The sequence below is a fragment of the Fukomys damarensis genome, unplaced genomic scaffold (assembly GCF_012274545.1).
Source record: "Fukomys damarensis isolate Sample0158 unplaced genomic scaffold, DMR_v1.0_HiC HiC_scaffold_17, whole genome shotgun sequence".
In the NCBI taxonomy this organism is placed as follows: Eukaryota; Metazoa; Chordata; class Mammalia; order Rodentia; family Bathyergidae; genus Fukomys; species Fukomys damarensis.
Genome location: NW_022900929.1, coordinates 37,778,716 through 37,805,662, shown reverse-complemented (window position 1 = coordinate 37,805,662; position 26,947 = coordinate 37,778,716). Strand labels below are relative to the sequence as shown.

General features: G+C 35.7%; 1 protein-coding gene and 1 pseudogene across 1 annotated transcript in view; both read left to right on the top strand.

Annotated features, from left to right (window-relative positions):
- Positions 1 to 6: 6 nt before the first annotated feature.
- Positions 7 to 26,947, top strand: part of Spred1 (sprouty related EVH1 domain containing 1) — an 88,363-nt gene continuing 61,422 nt past the window's right edge. The window contains exon 1 of the mRNA XM_010624643.3: positions 7 to 126. Coding sequence (XP_010622945.1) covers positions 95 to 126 — 32 coding nt within the window. The 5' untranslated portion in view covers positions 7 to 94. The remainder of the gene's footprint in view (positions 127 to 26,947) is intronic.
- LOC117286669 lies at positions 25,046 to 25,210 on the top strand (annotated as a pseudogene).

The window sequence follows — 26,947 nt, the reverse complement described above, 5'->3', positions numbered from 1 at the left end:
GCCGGTGCCTGCTGCCCCTCGGCGCTGCTCCTGCTCCCGCTGCCCTGCCTGCTGTTGCTCCTCCATCTCCAGATCGGATCACGGTGAGGGAAAGATGAGCGAGGAGACGGCGACTTCTGACAACGAGTAAGCGAGCGCCTCATTGATCTTGACTCCCCCACCCCGTCTTTCTGAGCACTTCCCCAGATCCCGTGGGGTCTCGGGTGCCGGAAAGCTGGCGGCTCTGGAGAGCCGGTGCATGTAGATCAGCGATTTTGGGGCCATTTTATTTAATGGCAGCACCCCTCTCCACCCCGTGGGGCTCATTGCTTTCTATTAAGTGCAGGGGTGAGAGAGCAGTTGTGTTTTTCTGAGACGGAATGCTGTGGATGAAAGTGGAGTTACCCTTTGCCTCGAAGACCCTAGCTGTCTTCCTCCCAGTCTAGCGTACCACCCAGCATGCCTTGGACATCCATTCTGCTTCTTTCCCAGCTATTTCACTTGGAAACTAATGTGTGGAGCAACTTCTGCAGCGCACTGCTCTTGAATCTTAATTCGATGAGTCAGTGACTCTTAAATACCGATTAAGCCTTCGTCCCCTCCCCCCCTTTAAACTTAGGGCCTATCAGATTACTGTAAGAAAAAGTAAGGTTAGGGAGTTTAGATTTTTTAAAAATATAATAGGATTAACAACGCTTGGAATATGCGGGATATTGAGCTACTTTTGTTTACATTTGCGAATATTGGACGCTCCTTTATCAGGATCGTAAAAGAATTTAAAATTCCGAATGCTACTTTTTATCCCCCGGCTGTATTAAACACACTACGTTAATAAAATTTATCTTCCTGACAGGATGGTGACCGAATCAACTTCCAGGGCGTTTTTAAATTTTAAGCTATTCTTGTGTTTTCCAGACGAAATAGTTTGATTTTTAAATATTTTACTTTAACCTAGGCGCTGGAGGAATGAATAATGATGTGGTAACCGTTTGAGATGTAGAAGGGATTTAATCCTATGTAGAACAGTAGTATCTGTTTTCGTGCAATTAAGTTCAAGTTTTGTTTATGTTTGAAGGTTTGGAAAGAGTTAAGTGAGTTAGGACGAGTTAGAATGCATTCTTTTAAACAAAGTGCATTCCTAAAGTCAGACCTCTTTGGAAAACCTTAAAAGTCCAGGGTCGAGGCCAGTCTAACATAAAGCAGCTAGAAAAATGCCAACCATTATTCCACCTCCTCGAAAGGCACACACTTCTGGTGAGCGGGTGTAGAAGGAGGTAGGTTGCTGCAGTGTGTCAGTGCGTCTAGAAGCAGAAGTGGCCGCCATGTTCTCTCTTTTTGTGAATCGCCTTCATTTGCATAGCACACTCTTCATTCATAAAAAAAAAAAATTAAACATCCATCACCTTGGACATGTTGAAAGGATTTCCCAAGAAAGAAATTGTAGAAGCTTTTTTTTTCTGTCTTCGTGTCGATTATTGATTTCAGGAAGTAAAGGGGATTTGGAGTTTTAGATTAAATTTTAAAACAAACGCACGCACAAACAACTACCCCAGTTCTCAGAATGTTGACACAGTTATGTGGGAAATATCAGTTCGGGGAGGTGCTGGGATCACGTGATCGCCTCCATTCATAAAATACCTGGCTGTCCATTCACAATGTAGTACACTGTCTCACTGCCTTCCGCCCATTAGACCTACATTGAAGGAGATCAGGAAGTCTATCTCAGATATTGCTTGCTTAGAAGAAAACCTGCTAAAAAGCTGAACAGAATGACGGTGACTTTGTTGGTGTCTTTCAGTCAAGTAACTTGGATCAGAATGTTCTATTGTAGAGATGGGCAAAGACTACTTAATTTTTTAAAGTACTCAATATCGCCTTGTGGAGACAGCTGATAGAAAAATGGTTGGAATGTGAATTGACAGAAAAAATAGATTGTTTCTAAATCGTACCCTTTTTTTTCATTTGCCATGGATAAATTAATAGTGCAAGTATTCTTTTTTAATAATATTAGTGGTTGGATGATAACATCTGTTAAAAACTAAATGAGAAAATATTTCCAGTAGTTAAATTCCCAATATATTGATTTTTTTGAAACACTGAACTTCACCAGGATTGTCTTTTGTAAAAAATGTTAAATATACTTAGTATGGGACTGCTTTAGAAATTATTCATTTGGACTTACACAATTCAATCTTCACAAATAGGAGCTTTGTCATAACTCTTTTGAGTAGGAACAGACATATATTTTAACATTTTGGAATGAGGTGTTAATCTTTTATGAGGACAATCTGGGAGGAGGTTTATTTTTACAAACTATTATATTGGAAAAGGATGTATTCATCTGGTGATAAGTTTTGTTAAAGAGTCAGCGTTGTTTGCTTGTGCATTAGTTAAACCAGTAAAAGTGAACTTTTTTTGGAAGGTAACTTTTAATATGATAATTTATATTTCATCTTTAATTTCTGAGGTAATGTTTTTAAATAGGAATGTATTATTTATAACCCTATATATTATGAAGAAAAGAGATTATGGCAGAAGCTCCCGTAGCTTTAGCATGGTTCAAGTGTCCTGCGATACAGATTTTATACACATTTTTCTGGTACTTTTTTAAAGCCACAAGTTCATAGAGATTTAATCATAGTAGTTACCGATTATTAATACTCTTCATTCTTTTTCACCTGACTTCAGTTCAGATTAAATGAAAAACACTATTGCTTGAGAAATTGTTCATTTTTGTAGATAATAATTGTAAAATCTAGCAAGGCCTTTAGAGGCCTCATTCTGAAATTATTTTTGAGTTTAGAGTACTATGTAGAAAAATAGATAACCCTTGGAAGTTGACTGTGAGTGTCGGTTTAATCAAGAATTAAAGGATTTTGTGTAAAGGGAATTGGAGTATAAAATGTTATTTCACCGTTTCAAATTCATGTCTAAAAAGGCAGTGATAGGTGTATGCTTAGTGCAAAATGCTTTGTGTCTTAAAAGAACAATTTTTTTCTGGTAATTTTTTGTTTTACATAAATTGTTTAATATTCTAGTCAGATGTTTCTAGCAGATAAAACCAAAGTAATGTACATGTTGAATAAACATGTAGAGTCTTAAACTTTTAAAGTCATAAGGGTCTTTGTTTTTTGCTTTTGAGTTAATAACAGTACCTGTCCTTTGCCAGTTTGGCCAAAACACTTGGAGGAGTAAAATACCAGAAATATTGAATATTTTACTTATTAGGTTCACATTATCCAGAAACACTTGCCATGTCAATACTAGGCTTTCTAATAGCAAGTTGGGATTTTTATTAAATTTTAGAACTAGTTTAACTAGAATTAGGTCATGTGATAACCTTGCTATGGTATAAACTGGGTTAGAATCATTTTTCTATAAATACAAAGCAAATTTTTGTGGTTGTATCATTAATGCCTCATTAAAAATATACCCTGTGGTAGGTTGTTCTGAGGATGTATATGAATATATATTACATTTTACGTGTGTAAATATGTATACGTTATTGCATATGTGTAATTGGAAAACATTCTAGAAGTAAAAGTCTTGGAAAGGAACGCTCATTTATATAGTTGTAGTATGTGCATAATAAGAGACATTTGCATAGAAGTCAGCCGATCTATGTAAGGTAAATAGGAGCTAAATCACTGTTCACCTCATTCAGCTTCATTTCCTTTTTCTTTCTGATTTAAATTTTTATCTTGTGCTTTTAAAAACTCATAATGCTAGCATGAGTAATCTTCCCTTCCCACAAAATTTTTATGGATATACATCTCCCCCCCAAAAAAATCTTCTCATCTTATATTCTCCCCCCAGTATTCCCTCCTGTCTTATCTTTGTACTTTTGGTACATGTTTATATTAGGGTTTTTTAAAATTCTGTGATACTGTAATCATTTGCTTGTTTTTAATGTCCCTGTTACATAGCCCCCTGTCCTAATGTGTGTCACTAGCAATGTTCAGTGATACTTAATGAATGTGGTTGAATAATGGAATCACATTAACTTTGCTTTTTGTGAATTTATGCATTTCAGGTCATTACTTGCATCAGAAAAATAGGTTGAAAAATTATGGGAAAAGTAATTATTATCCTTATGAGAAAATTTATCTTTTTAAAAGCCCAAATTGGCCTTATTTTTGCCATGTTTTGTTTTTGCTAGTTTGAGAAATTACTTAATTCAGGCCTCCTGAAATGATCCTAGATGCTGTTGGAACATTTGGATGTGCTTATCCTTTGAGCTGTACTGTATATCTGAAGAATCATGTAGCCAACACTTTTGTGTCTGTCTTTTTAGAAATATGAAGCTCAAAACTTAACAGTTTCTGGCACTTTGTCGATTTTTTACATTCTTAAATCTTCTCTTCCCCCCAGCTCCTTTAGGTGCCAACTGAGGGACTGACTAGTGATAAATCTGAAATTGATGGAGAAAGGGTAATAGGTATAGGTTCCAAAGTTTTATGGTGACTTAGAAGTGCCTAAAAGGGAAAGAGTAATAATCTAGCCTCTTTGAGTTTGACAACTGTAGTCATTCTTAAAAAGGGAGAAGGGTTGGTAAAGCCAGATTTTCTTTTCCACCCTTCAGTGTGAATTGGAACTGTGTTTTTGAAATTGCCAATTTAAAATTACTTCACCCTGTGAAATAGTAGTAGTTTATTTCAGTAATATACAGTGATCTCTAAAGTGAATAAATAATGGTTTATTTGCAAATCTTCTGATAGATAACAATTGCTTGTCACTTGGGTATGTATCATACTTTTTCCTTCAATGTTAATGAGTTAATTCATTTATTGGATTTTTGCTTTGTGCTAGGCACCGTGATAAATGGTTTATTCAAGTGTTTTATGGTTCATGTATATACACATTCTTATTCTCATTGAAATAGAATTACACAGTGGATACCCTAGCAGGGTAAAATATTGTGAATATTTTTTTATGTTAAATATTCTAGATCATAATTTTTAATGGATAAAAATTTATATTAATGATATACAACATTAATTTCCATCAGTGTACAATGATGTTTCTATTATTGTTGAATAGTATTGCATTTGATCCTTTTTTAAAGATTATAGTTCTGTTTTATCTAAATCTGTTGCTTCCTCAGGATAATCTTGGAGTGGAGTTAAAAGAGATGCAAGTATTTTTATTCTTTCTGCTAAGTTGCCCTCTGAAAAAGAAAAATTCAGCATATGAGAGTGCTTACACTTTGTCCAATTTTCCTTGGAAACTTTTGCCAGTGGAGATGAAGTCTTGTTTCACTTAAAATATGCTGGCTGGTAAAATAAAAAAATTATTTTTTGAACAAAGCTCACTTTTAGTTAGAATTGTTTGCTTTACATAACCATATTTATAAATAGAATTTAAGTGATCATCCGGAAGCCATTTGTAGATCCTCTGTTTAGCTCTTCCTACCTTTTACACAATGCGGTACACAGTATAAAGTATATTAAAGTTGAAACAGGACATAGATTTTTTTTTCTATTTTTATTGTAACTCTGATCTTGGGTGAATGATAATATCTGTAGGCCTTAATTTGGCCATTTTAATTCAAGGAATTTGGACTAAACAATCATTATGAGCCCTTCTATGCAAATGAATTATGATCTCTCAAATAATACAGTGGTAAGCCATATGGTAAGCCATTAGACTTCGATATTTTTAATTGTATAATTACTTTGGACATATTTAAGCAAATGAAAGACTTCAGGTAGAGATCTGATAGTATGATAAAGTAAAAGCATGAATTTCAAACAACAGATACAACAAAACTTGGAAATAATTGTTGTGTTCATAATTTTAAGATTTTCTTATGTTGGCCTTAATACTTTTTTTTTTTTTTTTTTTTTTTTTTTTTTTTTTTTTTTTTTTTTTTTTTTTTATCTTTTTTTTTTTTTTTTTTTTTTTTTTTTTTTGTCTATTTGAGTTTTTCTTCTTTTTGGTTTAAGAGGGTTCTCTTGTATTGTACAAACTGGTCTGGAACTCCTGGGCTCAAATGATCCTCCAGCATCAGCTTTTTGAACAGCTGGGTTTGCAGGTTTGCACCATGTCTGGTGAGCATGTGTCTTTAATGATATATCATGCATCTGAGATAAAGAACTTTGTACCTTGTACAGTCCTCCCTCCATGGATGAGTTAAATATTTAAGAGGGTTCTCTTGTATTGTACAAACTGGTCTGGAACTCCTGGGCTCAAATGATCCTCCAGCATCAGCTTTTTGAACAGCTGGGTTTGCAGGTTTGCACCATGTCTGGTGAGCATGTGTCTTTAATGATATATCATGCATCTGAGATAAAGAACTTTGTACCTTGTACAGTCCTCCCTCCATGGATGAGTTAAATAAATGAGCCAAAGTCCATTGGGTTTAAACACCGTAACAACAATATATCAGTCTTCATGCTTTGCTTGGTGGCCAGGAAATACCATATATAAGCTCGTGTGGTCATTCAGTCATACTAATTTAATGCTGGGAAGTAATTGTATATTTAATTGAACAAGTTAACACACATGAGGTTTGTCTTGTTTTTTGCAGTGGTAGAGATTGAACTCAGTGCCTTGGTAATGATAGGAAAGTGTTCTGTCACTGAATCTCTCACACCATTTTTTTTGGGCGGTGGGTACCAGGGATCGAACCCGGGTCCTTGCCTTTGCAAGGCAAGTGGCAGAACCACTGAGCTAAATCCCCGGCCCTCTCGCACCATTTTTAAGGTCTTGGTGGTTTGTAAGTTGCCCAGACTGGCCTTGTACTTGTGATGCTCCTGCCTCAGCCTCTTTGGTAGTTGTGAATATGGGTGTGTGCTACTTTGCCTGGCAAGTTTTGTTTTGTTTTGTTTTATTTTATTTTGAGACAGTGTCTTGCTATGTAGTTCAGGATGGCCTTGAACTCACTATGTAGCCCTGGCTGCCCTTGAATTTATTGCAATCCTCTTGCCTTAGCCTCCTGAGTGCCAGAATTACAGGCGTGCACTACTGTGCCTCTTTACTGTTTGTGACAACTTTACTTTTTACTATTTGTGACAACTCTCAGAGTCCAGAACCAAAGTCATTACAAATCCATGAGATTTTGTTTTTGTGACACTTGGAATGAAAAATGGTGGATTTCTTTGGTTGTTGTTTATTGTTGTTGTTGTTTTTGGTACTGAGGATTGAACTTGACAAGGCAGGTGGCGGCACCACTGAGCTAAATCCCCAGCCCAAATGATGGATTTTTCTTACAACATAGTAGGTTAATAGTAAATCTTAAGCCAAGGTGTTAAATGGCTGTTGACAAAAGTGTTCTTACAACTTGAGTTTTTGTAGGCTTGAATGAGAGAAACTGACATTTTATTAATCTCTGACTAAAATTTGTTTATATTCATAATAGAAGGAAAGGTTAGCAAGCCACAGCAGTACAAATAGAGAAACTTAACAACAGCAAATATATTAGTTTCTAGTAGTATTGTAAGAAAATACTCATTCCCCTCTATGTTTGTGTCTTCATTTGTCTTCAAGAACACCAGTCATGACTTCATTTTAATTATGTCTCCACTAACGTAGTTTTGAAGTAAGGTCACATTCTAAGGTACTTGGAGTTAGGACTTCAAAATTTATTTTTGAGGGATTCAATTTATCCCATAATTGTAGAAATTATGGACATTTTTCTTATAGCTTAATTGCTGCTCAACTTTTAAAGTCATTTTGAAATATCATATATAATCATCACTACTTTGAAATGATCAGCTATTAAGCCCATGGCTAGATCTCACATATTAGTGAGTTAATAAAGAGCATTTATTACTATAACGAAATGAAAAATACTTCTATAGCTATGTCAGTATATTTGATTTCTTTTTCAATCCTATATGTTTTATTTTAGGCCTTTAATATTGTTCTGAGAAGGTAGCCATAAGATTTTACCAGACTGGCAGAAAGTCCATTATACTTTGGATTAAAATCTTCTGCTCTAAGGGCCAGGGATTTAGCTCATTGGCACCTCACCTGCCTTGCAATCGCAAGGTCCTGAGTTTGATCCCCAGTACCACCAAAACAAACAAATAAAAAAACCAAATACAGCATATAGCTGATTTCCAAAGAAGAAAATAAATATAAGGGAGGGGAAATAGTCAGATACTGGCTGTTAATTTTCAGAGATAGCAGATCAAATCCAGTTCAGTGCACTAAAAACAAAGCCTCACAGTCAACTAGGGGTTTGTTTAGAGAATGGAAATGTGGATCAACACGAGAGAACCAATGTAATATATCATCTTTGAAGATTAAAATAGAGAAATATGATCTTAATAGATGCCAGAAATACAAGATTGTCATTTAATCTTTACCCAGAAGAAGTGTTCATGTCTAGATTGACTTTTTTACTTCTAGAGACTTAGATTTAAATTTTTTCTTTTTTCTTGTTTTCCGGCACTGGGGATAGAACTCAGGACCTTGTGCTTGCCAGACAGGCACAGTGCCACTGCACTAAATCCCTGGCCCTAAAATTTTTCTGATTTAACAGGAGAATGTTGAATTTGATCAACCTTAGAGTTTCTTTTAGTTTAGGAGATCTAAGATCCTGATTTTACATTTACTATATTCTATCTATTGTGAATGGAGTTTTTGACTGTTAGAAATAGCCTGTGTCTAAAATTTTTAAGTTATCTCTTGCCGGGCATTTTCTTGATTTTTTTTTTCCTTGATAACGTTTAGAGAATAAACAGTAGCTTTAGTAAATTCAAGAGTAATTGGAAATTAGATTTTAATCTAAGATTAATAGCTATATTTCCAAATTGACAGGATTTATGGTTTACATAAAATGTTATAACTTAGAATGTGGAATTGTTTCTCTAATAATATCTGGTGATAATTATTGCATATAATTAAACACATTTTGCTTCAACTTACTTAGGAATTACTTTCACAAATACTACTGTTTAATACCTTCTCTGTCTTGGTACCCTATAGTAGAATTTCCAAAAACAGCAAAATTTGGGGAATTGTGATTTTTTTTTTTATGGTGCCATTTTTTTTTCAGTTACCATAACTTTCCCCATGTTAGCATGTTAACATCAGCATACAGTCATCAGACTTTTTTAATGGTTTATTATTTTAGTACTATAAGGTTGGAATTGGGATTAGTTCTGGGTTTTACACACTTGATATAACAATGTTATTAGACTGGCTGTGTGTGTGTGGTGGGGGGTATGGGGAATCAAACTCAGGACCTTGCACTTGCAAGGCAGGTGTGGTGACACTGATCTAAATCTCCAGCCTATCAGTGTTACTAAACACTTCAGAATTTCTTGTTCTTAGATTTTTTTTTTTTTAACACTTTCAGGACAGATTTGGTCAGACAGCATTAGTAACTTTTCTTTTAAAAAATTTCACTTTAAAGAGGTCCATTTCTTCACCTTAATCCCAGTTAAATTTAGATGATACCAGGTAATCCATCTAATTTCCTGAGTTTCCCCTAGGATATCTGTGTACAGAAGACACTTAAACCTGTGACAGACTTCAACCCTTGTTGTGTCTGAATAACATTGAAGAGACTGACTCAGCAGGCTCATTCTATCTCCTCTTGAACAACCAGAAGCCAGGAAGAGGTTAACAGTCTGTTCTGTCCTCCCTGGTTTCAGGGGAACCAAATGACTATTGCATTTTCCAGAAGTGCACAACCTGCCTTTATCTCAGGAATGGAGCCAGCAAGGAAAAACCCAGTGACCATGGCAGAGCCTGAAACAGCCTCATTTCCAAGCCAGGTTTTTGTGGGAAGCTCAAAAGCAGCATGTTCCTACATAATTTTCAGAAGAAAAGAGTCCTTGATGTGCACTCTGCACTCCTGGAGCGACTGACCAGCAGCATCCATCCACGTCCAGTGACTAAAATCACTTCCCACCCTGGCAGTGAGGTCTGGTGTGATCCACAGGAGATGAACCTGGAGGAGTCCCGTAACTCTATGAAAGCTGGAGGCTGCAGGCACTCAAGCAGCAAGGCAGTGAAGGAGAACATTTCAGTCAATTGGATTTTGCAGCCACCTTTAAGATAATGACTTTAGGAAATACAGGTGGATCCCTGGGCCAGCCTGGTGTGGAGGGTTTGTGCACTGGTCTGGAGCCCACCTTTGGCCTGTCTCCAGTTTGGAAAGAGTTGTTCTCTAAAGCTTGTTTTTTATCACCCTTTTCCAGCCAATAGGTCTGCTGGGACAGATGGAGAAAGTAAAGAAAGCTAGAAGAGCAAGACTGGCTTGAGACCTTGAGGGAAGACAGGCTTACCAGGGAGACAAAGCACTTGAGCAGCTAAGGAGAAACTTCTGAAAAGTAGTTGGAAAACAAGGATAAAGAACAGCTGGAGAATCTGAGATGTGAGACCTCTGGAGAGAGGTTCATCAGAAACTTCTTTCCAATGCTGTCTGTCTTTTAATTCTAGCTCTAACCTTGCCAAGGATCCTGTTACACCCAAAGTATTATTAAACTCTTTTTTGTAGAAGTAGAATGTGTGAAGCATAGGTGGTTTTGTGAGATTCAGTTTCATGTGAGGAGTTCTTGTAATTGTTCAGTTTTAGTTTTTATCTATTTCGTTGTAAAGTTAAAAAATAGTTCAGTTCACACCTGGCACGCCACAACTGTTTAGTCAGTAAGAGTACTTAATGAGAAGCACCAGACTCATTGCCCTGTACTCTAGAAGCCAAGAGGAGAAAGAATATAGTAAAGGAGGAGTTCATCGGTGTCCGGTTTGCAGAAAAATTAGATCGGTGGTACCTGAGAAAAGAGTTGTAACTGTTAGGGTGTCATTGACCTTTGTACAAGTAGCAGTCAGGGCAAAATTAATGCCACTTGACGAGAAGATGTGAAGTGGAGAAGACAGTGGCTGGTGCTCACTCTGAGGGAAGTTAGGAATTGAGGTTATTTTAGCTGAGATGATGTCTGTAGTGGAAAGGAAGAGAAAAAAATGTTAAGGAAAGTGAGTAATTGCTGGACAAGCCTGTCAGGCACTGCTAGATTTAATCCTTCTAAGAACCATGTGAGCTAAGTATTAACCGTGGTTTACAAATGAGATCACAAGGGCTCAAGAAAAGTTTAAAAATTTGCCCACAGCCACACAAAGGAGAAAGTGGTAGCACTGAAATTCAGATCGTGTATTTATACCATACTATACCTCATACACTTAATGAACAGGCTAAATTTATTTTTAAAAGTCTTGAAGTGACAGATGAATGTTGTTAGAATTGACAGCTGTATTGAAGGACCAAGTGTTTTGGTTAAATTAGGCTATGTAGAGTGTAATGGGAGAAACTGAAAGGTTTTGACCAGAGAACAGGGGCTCCAGGGTGATACCATGTGGAGGAAGATCACAGTTGAAACATGGATGAAGGTTGTTGAAGGAGAGAAGCCAAGATCGACTAGGACCTTTTTTTTTTTTTTTTTTAAAGTTAACACCATGAATGTTGAAGTTGCTACGATGACATCAGAGGTGGTGAGGGGTCCTAGGCCAGTGGCACCATACTTGACATGACTAGTGTGAATGGTGCAGAGGGGAAGGTGGGTGACTGCCTCTACTGTTTAAAGAGACAGGACTGAGGATTTCAGAAGTGGAGATTGAAGAGAAGAGTCTTGGTAAGGGACAAGACAAAAGGGAAGGACTAGGAATAGTTGAGAGTACTGAAGTGACAGGGTCTCCTCATAATCTTAAGAATGAGGGTTGTTGAGAATTTGGAAGTAGACAGGAAAATAGACATGTAAGTAAATGATCCAAATTTGGATAAAAATGTGAAGGTTTTATGAGAAGTAACCAATGTGTTGACTGTTTTGCAGGCTATTATACAAATATATTATTATTGGCATAAGAATTTATAGTCTTCGGGTACGCCATTGTTAGTGGGGTTAGAAAAAAAATCCTTCCAAAACAGAATTTATTAATTTTCTTCAATTAACCTGGTATTCACTATCGACATTATCCTGGAGTTAACTGCTGCCTGTGGCATTAAGACTTTGGCAAATTATGTAACCTGTCTTTGTGTTTGATTCTCCATCTGTAAAACCAGGATAATATGTCCCTACTTCAGAGAGATGTTAAGATAAATGTGATCTCCCTCCTACCAATAACATTTTTTCATTAGAGATAAATGAATATTAAAAAGAACTTTTAGTTCTTTAGAAGAGTGGAACTATTTCATGAAATAATCAGTATTCCATTTCATTTAGCCTGGAAGTGAGGTTACTTTTTTTAAGAGGATTATTAACCCACTTGAAAAATTGTATTTTTGTTTAATTGTTAGAAAGCAGCTTTCTTTGATGTTCTGGGCAAATACTGGCTGAAAAAAGTAGTTAATATGTTTTGCATGAGAAAATGAGGCAAAAACCTATTTCTGTCTAGTTTTGATTTTTAAACATGCTCACCTACTTAATTATGAAAGGAATATGCTTCTACAGCATGTGAAAGAGATTTAAAGCTGAGCACATTGTGCAAGTATAAGTCAGCTTGACATCTTTCCCATTTGGGTGAAAAAGCCATCTTCCAGTTACGTGGAGAAGCTTTCCAGTACTGTATGGAGGTCGAAAAACTACTTTCATGGGAAAGAATACGAGAATATTTTTTTTCAATTTAATTTATTGAGGTTTTGGACTATAATAATAATCAAACTAAGATCTCTGTTAGGTTGATAGGTGAGGTCTGCTAGCTGTAAGTTGACTCTTCTGAACTTTATCCATTGGAACTTTAATTTGGGTAGCTAAAGGTTTATAGACCTTATGTGTGGGTTGTCATTTGGTAATCAACAACAAAAGCAAAAATTTATATTTTGGTTTGGCCCGATTTTTAGCCCTAATACTCTGAAACAGCGTAGTTCGTTGATTGAAAAATAGTTGTCTTGGATACACGGCACAAAGTAAGTTTAAAGTTATCTGGAATCAATGTGAATAAACATAAATCAAGAACTTATAAATTGAATGCACATATTCTTTTAAGGTTTATTTGATTTTGGAAAACAAAACTTAATCAACTTAGCAAAAATTAAAAGAACATAATAACAAATAACCTTGGTAGATATATCAAACCAGGACATTCTTCAGCTTTGTATTATCATTTAAAAAGGGAGGGAAGGGATGAGAGGTGAATGAATAAAACAGATTGGCCTGTAGCCACCTTCGTTTACCTTAGTAATTTTTCCTTGTCTTGATACTTGAAAGGAAAGCTTTGCTTCAGAGTAAGCTAAAAAAGGAAAAGAACACAACTGGTATTTATTGCGTTTGAGTTGGAAGCAATATAATGTGTGTTAGGCTGCAGCCTGCATCCATTGTAAAGAATAATCTGCATGCTGATTACTGATTAACTTCCCATCATCGCATTGTTGCATTTGCCCTGTCTCAAACAAATCTGGCCAACCAGGTAAGGAAAACAAACTAAGATGAATATTTTTTGCTTGCTTGTTTGTTTTAAACAGTGTCTCAATGTGTAGTTCAGGCTGGCCTTCTGTAGCCCAGGCTAGCCTCAGTCTCCTGAGTGCCGGGATTACAGGTGTGTGTCACCACACCCAGCTAAGATGAATATTTTAACTGACTTTGTTTTGGGGAGTTTGAGCAATAATTACATTGAAGAAAGAAAATCAACTAAAAACCCAAAATAACTTTCGTTTGTTTCTATGTTTAATATGTATTTAGATTTACATTTTTTCCCCTTTTTCTTTAGGAGCTAGGGTCTTGCTATGTATCCCAGGCTAGCCTTAAAAAACTCAACTATCCTGCCTCAGTCTCTCAAATGCTGGGATTGCAGATAGACATGAACAGTTTTGCTTTGTTTTGGTGTGGGGGCGTAGATTGAGACATGTCCCATTATGTAGTTCAGACTGCTTTTGAACTTCCTGTCCTATAGCCCAAGCTGTCTTTGTACTCACCATAATCCCCTGGCCTCAGTCTCCCAAGTGCTGAGATTACCAGCATGTGCCACCTTGCCTCTAAAACGCTACCTAAATGTATTTATTTTTACATTTGGTCTGAGCCAAAGGTGGTAAAAATGTTTCTTACTCAGCTTTACTTGATATACTTAGTGTGACTTTATGCTTATAGTTTTTAAATAATTACCACCTTAATATCTGTAAAATCTTAAGTTGTACCCAAGTTTAACTGTGGTGGACCCTGAAGGTAGCACCAGCTTGACGTACAGTTTGGGTTAATTAGATTAGTGGAAGTTTCATTTGCCTTTTTAAGTTATCTTTAGTGTATATCCAGATCTCAGCTGTATTGACTTACTTGTTATAACCAGCCCTTGGGAACTGATAAAGTTCATAAGCCAAGGGTCTGCTGTGTTACCTCTTCAGAGAACACATTGAGTTTCTGGCTCTTTGCCATTACAGATCACATTGTAATGGGCAACATTTTTCCTGTTCAAATAATTTCTTAAGACAATTGTGTAGAGGTGAGATAACTGTCTTAGTTTTTTTTTTAATTGCTGCTTCTGAAAATTCACATTTTTTTTTCTGTCCTGGTTTATTTTATAAGTGAAATTCTCAAGAATCCTAGATTGCAGTGATGACTTGATTAGGTGTCCTCCCCTCCCCCCAAGCCTAATAGAGTCTTAGGTTGGGCTTTTTCAAAGGTGGATGAATCTAGAGTTGTGTGACTGTGACTGATTGATGGTGCTGTGCTAGGCCAGAGAGCAGTAGGATTAAGGGTATGAGTGCTCACAATAAGTAGTTTTAGTAAGATAAAAGATGCTGGTTAGGTCTCTTGTTTGCTACTGTCTGTCCACCATGAACTGTTATCCCTCTGCCACTCTGCTTTGGAATCAGCCAATTATGGACTGAAACCTTTATGAACACTGTCAGCCAAATAAACCTTTCCCCCTTTAAGTCTAGGTATTGGTATATTTTGTCTCAGAATGAGGAAAGTAAGATAGTTGCATTTTTGTTTTTTTCTTGTGGTTTCATATAGCTTTCCGCATATGAGTTAAGTGACAGCTAAGGTTTGAATACCAGTACTGGCTTAAAGTGATCTAATGGATTTAGTTATAACCATTTATGCTACATTTTACTGTTACTACTTCTGTTTAGAAAGGAAAGCAGACTGAGGTTTGGCAAGGTTAAATAACTTGGAAAAGCTTTGTAATTGATAACTATCTTTGGCTCCAAAGCCGACCTCCTAAGACAGTAGCTATTAGGCTTTTAGACTGTGTCACAGTATCAAATACATTTTATCTTTGATACATATGTAGCACACAAATGCTATAGTATATAAATGTAAAAGTTGCTTTTGGTTATAGTGTCTTATCTTTGGAATTCTTCACCAAAGGAATCTAAGAAAAGTAATGTAACATTTTTCATCTATAATCTTCCTACACTTACTCAAATTTGCATTTTTATGCACTGTCACAACTTGGTTTTGAAATCCCCATCCCCCTAAGGATCCCATATCTTTCAGTATTATCTCTTACTTTAATGAAATAATAAAATGAACATAAACATAAATTTTCAGTACCAACAGCATCCCAAATACTACCTAGTAGTTTAGAGTAAGAGATTTTCGATTGCAGTGGGTCTTGACCAAGATTATGTTTTCATGTGAAATAGGATAGAATATAAAAGTCAGACTGTGTCATCATGGTGAATCAGTTATTGTATGAAAGGTTGTGTTTGTATATACGATACAGTTATCCCACTGGCTAGTTCACAGCCATCTCTAAACAGTAAATCATAAGGTACAGGGGCTCAAACTCAGGATCTTGCACAGGGGCACCACTGAGCTAAATCCCTGACCCTTAGGAACCTTTGTTTTTTGAAAGAGATACATTGTTACTGATACTCTCCATTACTTGAGGACACTTTCCTTCTTGCTTCAAGTTAATGGAGGTTACATCTTTATAAGAATTTTCATAGGTTGTGTTAAGACACTGTTTGGTGTAGAGGGTGATCACTGAAATGCTTGCCATTGTACATTCCAATATAGTCTCTGTTTCTTAACCTTGTTTCCTAGCTTTTTAAATCTTTCTCAGTTGCATTAGTAACCATATCATGTTAGTTGTGAAGAGATTCCTCCTGCCTGCTCTAATGTATCTCCTCTCTTTGAAATCATCAAATTACATATAAGGCAATTGTAGATAAAGGAGGTTTTTTTGTTTTGTTTGTTTTACTAAATATTCAGTTACTGTTTCTCAGCTTTCTTTCCAGTTGTTACTACTTTATTGAAAAATACTTTTTTTGTTGTTAAAATTCTTTTTATTAGCTGCCAGTTGGAACTGACTAAGCTATGCTTTGAGAATCTGTAGGAGTAGTCCAAATAGAACTTCCTCTGATGATGGAAATATCCCATTTTTGGTATCTGGTATGGTAGCTACTCTGGTCCTTTCACTATTGAAAACAGGTTGCGTATCCCTAGTTAGAAATCTGAAATTTTGAATGCCAACATGAAACTCAAAAAGTTTTAGATTTTGGATCAATTCAAATTTCAACATTTTGAATAGGGTATCCTCTAAAATACTACAAAGTAAAAAAAATCTTCAAAATCTGAAACCTTGTCCCACACGTGTTGCATAAGTAATCGTTAATCCATGTTTGTAATCTAGCTTCAGCTTCTGAGGAACTAAATTTTAAATTTTATTTTATTTAAATAGCCACATGTGGCTAGTGACTCTTGTATTGTCACAGATCAGGAGCGTTTCGATTTTTTTAAACCCAACAAGTATTTTGAAAATTGTGACATGTGTACCCAGGTAAACATCCAGATCTCAGCTGTGTTGAGTTACAACCAGACCTCAGGAACTGATCCAGTTCGTAAGTCAAGGGTCCACTGTATTCTTGAAAAATAGGGAGGAAGCATGAAATGTTATTTCTTTTTTTTAGAATGTAGAAATTGTTAGTATTTAAGATAAGTTTAGTTGTTTCACAGATGTGGCATAATGTTTTAGAGAAGATACTTTATCAATCCTTTGTTAGTGGCTAGTAAAAAATGATGTGTCTCTTGTAAAGGAGGAGCATCAGTCTCAGTCTTCAATAGACAGAGCCACTCCCAGTACTGCGTGACTTTGACAATGCTGAATATTACTGCTGTCATTAATTTATGACTCAATGGTTTTTTAAAAAATTTGCTATTAAAACCTTTCCTTTAAAAATAAAAGAATAAAAATAAAATCTCTGTTTTTAGGAGCAGCACATTTTGGGTAACATACCTCGTACATGCAAGGCAGTAAATTGATGGAAAATAGTAAATATCAAAACAAGTTTGTGACAGATGGATCCAGTGGAAGAGAATTGGACTGCTGGGTAGTCAGAAGCCCTTCCATGTCACTAGTTTACCTGATATGGTCATTATCTTTTTTTAGGTGTGGTTTCTACTTTGGGAAAATGAAAGAGAGATTGGTTAACAGAAGAGATTTTGCTTTTTAAATGTATTTTATTGTGCCGATTTCTGATACATCATTTTGGATAGTAGCTGACATCGATCAGGTGGTTTGCTGTATCAGGCATGCATTTTCTTGTTTAACTTTCCCCCCAGAGCAGATTACCCTTAACTCTCAGTTCTTTTTTTAGGTACACAGAATAGGATGTTATTTTTTGGTTCAGATGTCATTGTTGGTCTGTGTACAGACCTCTATTGTCCATTTTATTTTTATTTGCCTTACTATTACCCACCCAAAGTCTAATCCAAGAATGAGAACATTAGTGATAATTAACATCTACCTAAACGCTGTCATAATCCCTTGCCATTGTTCTCATATGTAACTCTGTTCTAGAGATTGTTTACCATTTCATCTTCCTTTGAAAAAATTTGTTGGTTGTGTGTGCCTAATTGTGCTTCTTTTTTTTTTAAAACTGTAAAAGGAATACTTAACAAATCTTGTTGGCTTTTTTTTTCCTTTTTTTATACTTAACACTAATCTTGTCAGCGTTGTTTTTTTCATTTTTTTAAAGTATAGCTCTTTATTCATTTGTACTTCTATATAATATTCTTTTGTGTTACTACTGCAGTTTAGATATTTTGTCTAAGCTTATTTGAGTTGTTTCCAGGTATTTGCTGTCATGAATGTCACTGCTGTGAATTCTTGTATATGGTCATGATACATATGTGCTAAATGTTCTCCTGGGTTATATTCAGTGGTGTCTTCATATTTGTTGTTAATTGGTTGTAGGAGGTGCAGTGAATACCAAAAAATGACAGGTATCAAATTGTCTTGGGTGGAAAGGGTAGCAAGTCATGAGATAGGCAGTCACTGCTGATGAGTTCTGCAGTCACTGCTGATGAGTTCTGGCTTGAGCATGGAATGCCTAACAAACAAGTACTGGGATAAAATGTTTGTGTCAGATGAATTGAAAATCACATTTGAGGAGTTTCAGAGCAGTCGAGTACCAGAGTGTAACTGTACTTAGGCAGAGAATTACAACTTAATGTTGTGAATTTTTTTAACGTGAATTTTCAAGTCTAAAATGATACAAAATTGTGTTCCTAAATGATTTCAGTTTATTTTCCCACTATTAATATAAGAAATGGGTGCAAAATTGTATCTTACTGTGGTCTTGTATTTTCTATAGCAGATCAGGATTTGTGCTGAAATGTTCCGAAGTGCTTACTACATGGCAGGTTCTGAATTTATTTAGTGAATTAGTTGATTAACGAGATTAATAAACTCATTTAAAAATCCCATAACAACCCTATGGGATAGGTATAATTGTAACCATTTTATGGGTGAGGAATCTAGGCCTGGTTGAATTTAAGTTAGTAAATCACACACAGTTGGTATTCAAACTTGATTAGATCAAAGAATCCAGCCTCTCACTTGTAATATTTTTACTTCTCTCCAAATTACATGTACTGTTCATTCCTGCTCTTTTTGCCTTATTCCCTGCCTTATCAGTGTCTTGGCCTTTATAATCTTGTGATGGTGAATGTTGAATATTCATTCTGTCCTGATATTATTGTTTTAAATATTGCCCGATGCATAGTCTTCCTTTAAAAAGAAACTTCTTGGAAGATTTCAGTTTTCTCATTGCTAGGATAAGGTAACTCAAGTGGTTTCTAGCACTTTTTTGTAATTTGACTTAATGAATAGCCCATACATTCCATTATTTCAAAATCTGTTGTTTGCCCTTTTTCTCATCTGTAGTGTTAAAATGTGAAACAATTGAGTTCTTATTTTATTGAATAATTCTATTTGAAATTATTTTTCTAGATGTATTTTAATATATTAATTTTAAAAAGTGGAGTAATTGATTCCATAAATATGTATTATTTTATGTATAAGTTAAAATCTAGAGTGGACTTGACTATACAGTAATCTGTATATAAGTTTTCTACATGTATCTCTGAGTGAACTGTTTAATGTTTCTTGGTGATAACCCTTGAGGCAGTTCTTTATTAAGCCAATCATCTTTATGATCTGCTGGGTGCTCAACTGATTTTTTTTTTTTTTTTTTTGGAACAGAGGAACGAACTCAGGTCCTTGTGCTTGCAAGGTGGGTGGTGGCACCTCTGAGCTTAATCCCCAGCCCTCAATAGATTTTTTTGTTGTTTTAGTTTTCAGATACTTCAAATTTTTTTCATGTATTTGGAAGGGAACTTGGTTTTTAAGGCAAATGTGTTTAAATGATAATTCTAATGATATGAAAATTCTTCCTGAGTGACAGAGTGGTAGGCACAATGGTAAACACCTAATATCTATATATCACCAAATAAAATATTATTTAAATGTGAGATTAATATTAAAGTGATTAGCTCCTGTAAAAACAGTGTTTAGGTCCACATCAGTGAGAAAACAACTTTTAATTCAAAGCTAATTGTGTGTTCTACATATTTTAGTGGTAATGAAATGTTTTGGTGCAGTGGGCCTAAAAGGATCAGTTACACATGTGTATTGGAATGGTAGGCTGATAGAAGCAGCCAGACAGATGGAGATCAGGTTGTTGCATTTCTTAATTTAGTTCATCACCTGGCTTTTACATCGCTCTGAGGGTTGGCACAGTCATTAATGTTGAAAATGAATGAAATAGCTATTACAAGCACGTACTGTGTGTTGAGTTCTCTAGAGGGAAAGAGTTGATATGCAAGGGGATTTGTTAGGTGCACTTACCTGATCAGAGGCGGCGGAGACCACAGTGGCAGTCTGTGGGATCAGTGCTGGAGGAGTCCACAGTAGCTGCCCAGACCAAGAAGATGAAAGTGACCAAACAACAGGGGTCACTGATGTACTACTAGTCCAAGGTCAAAAGCCTAGAACAATGATAGGGAGCCTTTTAGAGCTTTCAGTGAGACAAACAACCCACTGTGGCATGCGTGCTATAGGTTTGCCACCACTGACCTGGAAGCTCACTGGAGAGTCCCTCTTGCAAGTTTGCACTGGAAGACTCAGGAAACTGATGTTCAAAAGCAGCGCCAGCAAAGTTCTTAGGTACTTGCTCAGAAAGACTGGCACTCTTCAAAAAAACAGACAGCTGTCCTTCTTCCCTTTTTTATTCTATCCAGGCTACAGATCTGTTGGCTGGTGCCACCTATGGGTCTTTTTCCCTCAGTTTGCTGCCCTATGTACAGGTCAGTCATCCACAGACACAACCAATCTAATCTGCTGGGTGGTTCTTAATTCACCCTGTTAATGCTCACACTGAGTATTCTATGCCAGAGGAAAGATAGGAACTAAGGTTTTTGAGGTTTACTGTGTTTCAGGTGTTAGGACAGTGAGCTTTAGGGGTGTATGTAGATGAATTGAAATCTGGATCTTCCCTTTAAGCAGTTCTCAATAATACTAGAAATAAATAATAAGTTATTTGGTAATGAATGGCTGAAAGATACTGATTCACTACTAGGGGAAGTACATGCAATTTTCCTAGATGAGAAAAATGTTGAAAGTAAAAATTATTTCATTTTAAAGAAGCTTTTTTTTGGGGGGTACTGAGGATCGAACTTGGGTCCTTGCGCTTGTGAGGCAGGCGGTGGAACCACAGAGCTAAATCCCCAGCCCCTAAAGAAGCATCTTTATGTATTATGCTTAACCTTGTAGTCTATGGTCTTGTGAATTATGTAATGATAGTGTTTGATTCACTTTGAAGTTTGTATGGCAGGAGAGATTGCATGTAAAATTCCTCCAAGGGTTAGAGATTTAGTTTTTGGTAGTAGCCAGACATCAAATGAATATTGTGAAGTCTTGTAGCATTTACATTTTATGTGCTATAAATAAAATTTTATTGTAAAACTGAATATTTATATGATGTGTGAGACTGCAGCTTCTTTTGCACAGCTCCTTCACTTGCAAGAACTTTGAAGTTATTTTTAACTCTAACATTTAGCCCCATTGGATCAGGACTACAGTGGTAAAAGCATGAGATGTATTTTTCTAAGTCATATAAATGGTCCATGCAACCTAGATTTCTCATGGGAAGACAAAAGGGATATATTTGAGTTGAAGAAAACAGTTGTGTTTCTTAACTCCTCAAATAATTCATGAACCTACTGAGCTATGTTTATTTCTCCATTTTTGTTTACTCATACTTAAAACAAGATTCTGTAAGAGGTTGAGGTGGACACGGTGAAGAGGTCATAGAAATATGCTTGTCCGTCATTGCCTCTCTTGCCAACTTAGGCAATCTTTTAAAATTTTAGTACAGGTCTGAAGTATCTGATAATTACATTCATCATGGGGAGTGGTACAGGACCTAATGTATCTTAATTTTTTTCTTTCTCTCCCCCTGACCTAGTCTTGAATCTTTTCACTGTTAGAGACTTTGGCGTTATCATTCTAAGTTAATGGCGGTTATTGGTAAAGTAATTCTAGGCTAGTCCTCATATTGCTGTGTTCTTCTGAAAATTGTTATGCTTGGAATCTACTTTAGGGAGGGACCATAGTGACAGGTAGAGGGCATTCATTTTTAGACGGTTAGACCACAGTTTTAGATTTTTTTTTCCTCTTTAAAGTAGAAGTATAACCCTTACATACCTTTGGTTGAGGAGCAGAATTGTATAGATACTCCCATTTAACAATTTAGGTTCTTTTCATAGACTCTGAGGTATGTTTGCAAGACAGCAAAGAACAAATTTCAGGACTCTTAAAGGATCAAAATTGCACAACGTAAATCCTGCTAACTTTAGTGATAGTGCTTTAGAATTTATGGAGCACTTTTACATGTGTTACCTCTTAAGGTCCTCAAAGCAATTCTGAAGTTGGTGGAGATCTGTATATATTCATACTTTAGAAATACTCTCTTTATGAGACTATTTTAGACCTATAGAATACCATGTCCCAAAATGTCAATGTTTATATAGCCAAAACAGGAAATTTAACATCTAGACAATTTTAGTATCTATTGATGATCAGATTTTACCAGTTACTCCAATTCAGAATGAAGTCTGGACTGAATATTACATTAAATTATTGTGTCTCTTTACTTTTCTTTAATCTGAAACCGGTTTTCAGCCTTTCTCTCTTTAATAATCTTGACATTGTTGAATAGTATTGGCCATATGTTTTGTAGATTAGGGTCCCAAATTCAGTTTAATGCCCTTCTTGGCAATACTATATTACTGGGCGATGTCACCTTGTGACCTCAAACCAGGAGGTTGATGGTGCTGATTATACCATTACTAGTGATGTTGGATCATTTGGTTAAGGCATTGTTTCCCAGGTTCCTCAACTATTAAGCTCCTTTTGTAATAAGCATCTTTTGGGGAGATACTTTGAGACTGTGTAAATATCCTGTTTTCTATTACACATTTATTCACTTTTTTAGCATTTATTGATAATTCTTGTCTGCGATACTGTAGTTACCGTGATGTTTGCTGAATAGTGACTTTTCTGTCCTCATCATTTCTTCAACTTTTTTAATTAGAACAGAATAGAAGAGTTTTCTCACATTTAAGCATGCTTTACAGGGCACTGTTAATATTGTTTTAACCTTTGGGAAGCCCCATTAGGGTGGCTTCTATGTCTTTTTGACATGTCTATTTTTTTTAGCATTTCCTCTCTGTTAATACAAGACGATCCAAGTTTATCTCTTGCTTTCCTTGCCCTAGCTTTTTGGAATCCTTCCATTTCTATAATGTTCTCTGGTTCCTGTTATTGAAGAAGTATATTTAGAAACAAGGTGCTAGGTTTGCTCATTGGCCCTGGGCTAAGGTTTAACAGACGGAGAAAAACTAAGCTGAAATTTTTACTTATAACACCCAGATAAAATAATGAGTTGGAATGTGAACTTGGGCCTTCTCAGTCCAAAGGCTGAGTTCTTTCTACTTACTTATAATATTCCTTCCTTACGTTTGCTTCTCCATTTCTATTGCTGTTTCTCTTTTCTGACAAGGATGAGCACAATCTAAAATATATTCAAGAAAATTATTTCCTAGTAATAAGTATAGCTACTTCAGAAACAGAAAAGTCTCTCTCTTTTTTTTTTTTTTTTGATACTGGGGATCGAACTTGGGACCTTGCACTTGCAAGGCAGGTGGTGAAACCAGTGAGCTAAATCATGGGCTCAGAAACAGAAAATAAAAATCCTTATAATCTGAAAGTATTTACTATATCTTTGATGGTGGGTTTTTTTTGGGGGGGGGTTGTTTTGTTTTGTTTTTTTGTACCAGGGATTGAACTCAGGTTGCAAGGCAGGCCCTGTGCCAGGGAGCTAAATCCCTAGCTACATGCTTGATATGAATAAAATACTGTGCTATCTATTGGTGGTGTTTGAGTGTGTATATATTGTGCCGAGAATGTTGTTTACTGTGAGTTTTTTCTTCTAGATACAGGTATTTAAGGGGTAGAGATGAATGGTACAGTGACTGTAAATTCAGAAGGCTTATGATGTGTTTTTATTATTGTTTTGGAGGAACCAGGAATCCAACTCAGGACCTTGAGCTGGCCAGGCAGGCACAGCACCACTGAGCTACATCCCCAGCCCACTTACGCTTACGATTTATTTATAATATGTAAACATACAATATTAGAGTTAGTGATATTTACATGTGATGCCTTTAATTACGCTTTCATAATTATAATGTACTCTATAAACAATATGTTTGCTAAGCATTTAATTTAATAATTCTCAAATAATTTTGTGGGTTGGTATTATTTTTCTTGTATTCCAGGTGAGCATACTGACTTCAATTATATGACTTGCCAGAGTCATAAAATTAATAAATATTTTTAGGTGAATTGAAATACAGTTTTTATACTACTTACTATGTGAAATACTGTATATATAATATTTTAGACTGTCCAGTGGTTCTAAAATTGAAGATTAGGCTTACATTTATTTATTTTTTTTTATACAGGTGCTCATTATGTAGTTCAAGCTAGCCTTGAACTCATTGCCTAGTCCAGACTGGCCTCTCCTGGCAGTCTTCCTGCCTCAGCCTCCTGAGTGCTGGAATCTTAGACATTTGCTACTACACCAGCTCTTGCTTACATACTTTGTTGTTGTTTTACTTCAGCTTGTAGTTTATCCCTAAATGTAGTATCTCAAATATTTTACACTTTTGGAACATTCTTCTGGTCCCTTAAATTTTGTTGGAATAGTGACCAGTATCTACCAAGTACAGAATGTGATACATTTTTGTGTTTGTTCCAGATACTGGAATAATATGGTGCCTGCTTGCTAATAAGTATATCTTTCCTGGGTTACTGGGATAATTTGTAGTACATTTTTATATTAAAAAATATTAATCACTCATATTTGTGCTTCTACATTAAAGATGTACTTAAAATTTCTGATATTTTAAGGAAACAGCAGTGGCAAGTAATATGGAATTATATCTTAGATATTTAATAGTTCAAAATGAAACCTGTATGAATAGGTTATGGTATACATATTTTTATTCATAGTAATGAAAATAGATCTCAAGACAAAAATTCATCTTTGTTATGAAAACTCTTGGAAATTATTCTTATGTACATGAGTTAGATTAACATGTGAAAGTACAAAATATGTTTTACACCATGTTAATGTAGTTCTTTGAATGTCATGAGTGACCAATAACGATTATATCACTTTTTTTTATTGTACTTCAGGTGCGAGTTGATTTCCTTGTGCAGAGCAGTTTAGCAATGTGAAGCGAAGGAAGAGCTCGTTTAGCTGTAGCTGTGCACTTCAGGTTAAGTTTAGTAGAACTGAGTTTTAAGAGTAGGTGTAGAATATAGTGTTATCACTTCTTGGCCATTTGGCTAAGATCAAGTGTAGAATTTAGTGTTAATGTGTAGTTAATGTAATTTTATCAGGTTTTAAATCCCAGATTGAACCCACGACTTTCCCACTGAGTTGCATCCCCCAGACCTATTTTTTTTATGTAAAGATAGGGTCTTACAAAATTGCCTAGGCTGATCTCAAACATGAGATCTTCCTGCCACAGTCTCCTAGAGTGCTGGTATTACAGTGGCACCTTGCCCAGCTGTAAATTGGCATCTTGATTAAAAGAAAAAGTGTTGTTTTGTGCTTGATAATGCTACCTTACTTAATCACTGAAGCATACTTACATAGAACTATTGAATTCATTCTGCCCAACTGTTCTAATTCATTCTGCACAACTATGCTTTGTGCCAGCTTTCAGTTGAGAGTAATACTTGTGCCTGACTTGGAAAGGTGTTGAGAAGATTAAATATAACCTATATAAAGCTTTGAACTGTCTGTACATGTAGCAGGTACAAAAGTAATAGCTGTCATTGATATTACTAGTGATAATGAGAGAAGTAATGATTTATTGATAGAAATATTGAAAGTCCCAAATGAAATAAGCACAAAATAATATGTAACAGACATTTATCAGAGGATAAATTTACATGTAGGATAATTTTACAAATAGTACAGTATTTTATAGAATCAAAAGAAATTTGGACTTTGAAGGGAGATTTTGATTAGGATCTTTTCCTTATTTATTTTTATATCTAAGGGGTAATTTGCCCCTAAAGATAAAAGTTTCATTGTATCAGTCTTAATGTGAAGTTTGTCTTGACTGTTCATTGTCCTTTCTATTGAAAAATGTCACCTTGTCAGTTTTTTCCTACAATACATCTGTGCATGGTAACTAATCTTTATGAAGGGAAACAGTTTATTTGGAAAAATAATCTTTTTTATTTTTAGAGACCATTGATGCTACTAACCAGCACTTATATTGTTTTTTGAGCATAGGCATAAGATTTTGCTAGGAAATAGATTATTTAGTCTTTGGATAAGTTGCTTTTTTATTTTTTAGAAATTTAAGAAATGAGAAACATACAAAGAAAATAAGTTATTAAAATCCTTATTCAAAAGTAGCCACTGTTACCATCTTGGTCCTACAGCCCATTTTTTTTTTTTCAGTCTTTGTGGGGAGATCACAGTTTAGGTTATCAAGTCTATCTTGATACATAAGGGTGGAAAAATGATGTGGTTTCAGTTTGGGGCAATGTAGGATATTTGATTAATGTACTGTTTATGTGGACCAGGAAACTATGTTTTCTTTTATATCAAAAACAGTTTGGCCAGGTGTGGTGGTGCACGCCTGTAATCCCAGCACTCCAGAGGCTGAGGCAGGAGGATCGCTGTGAGTTTGAGACCAACCTGGGATACATAGTGAGTTCCAGGTCAGTCTCAACTACATAGTGAGACCCTGTCTCAAAAACGCAAAAAAACAAAAAACAAAAAAACAGTTTTTAAGAACAAACAATTTAGAATGGATCAGTACTTTCTCAAAAGTAAAAAAACCCAAAAGCTGTTAGATCTTGAGGGTGTAACCTAAAGCCACATGGTTCCAGTTTAGTGGATGCAAAGCAGATGTTCATAACCAAAAGAGTAAAGACTGAAGAGAGGTTCATTATTTGGAGCAAGTAAGGAGAGAATAAGGAGATCATTCCCAAAGAAGCATCTCTCCAGCAGACAAAGGACCTTTTATTGATAGCGGTACATTCTCATGCAGAACGGACCCATTCTCACATACAGAGGTGAGCATATTCTTGGTCAGATTCAATTTGACATCATGCCTGACTTCATGAGACTGCAGGTTTTTTCCCCCTCTGCAAGCTTAGGTGATTGTCCAGAGAAGTACCTCCTTTGCCATTAACAAGCTGTATT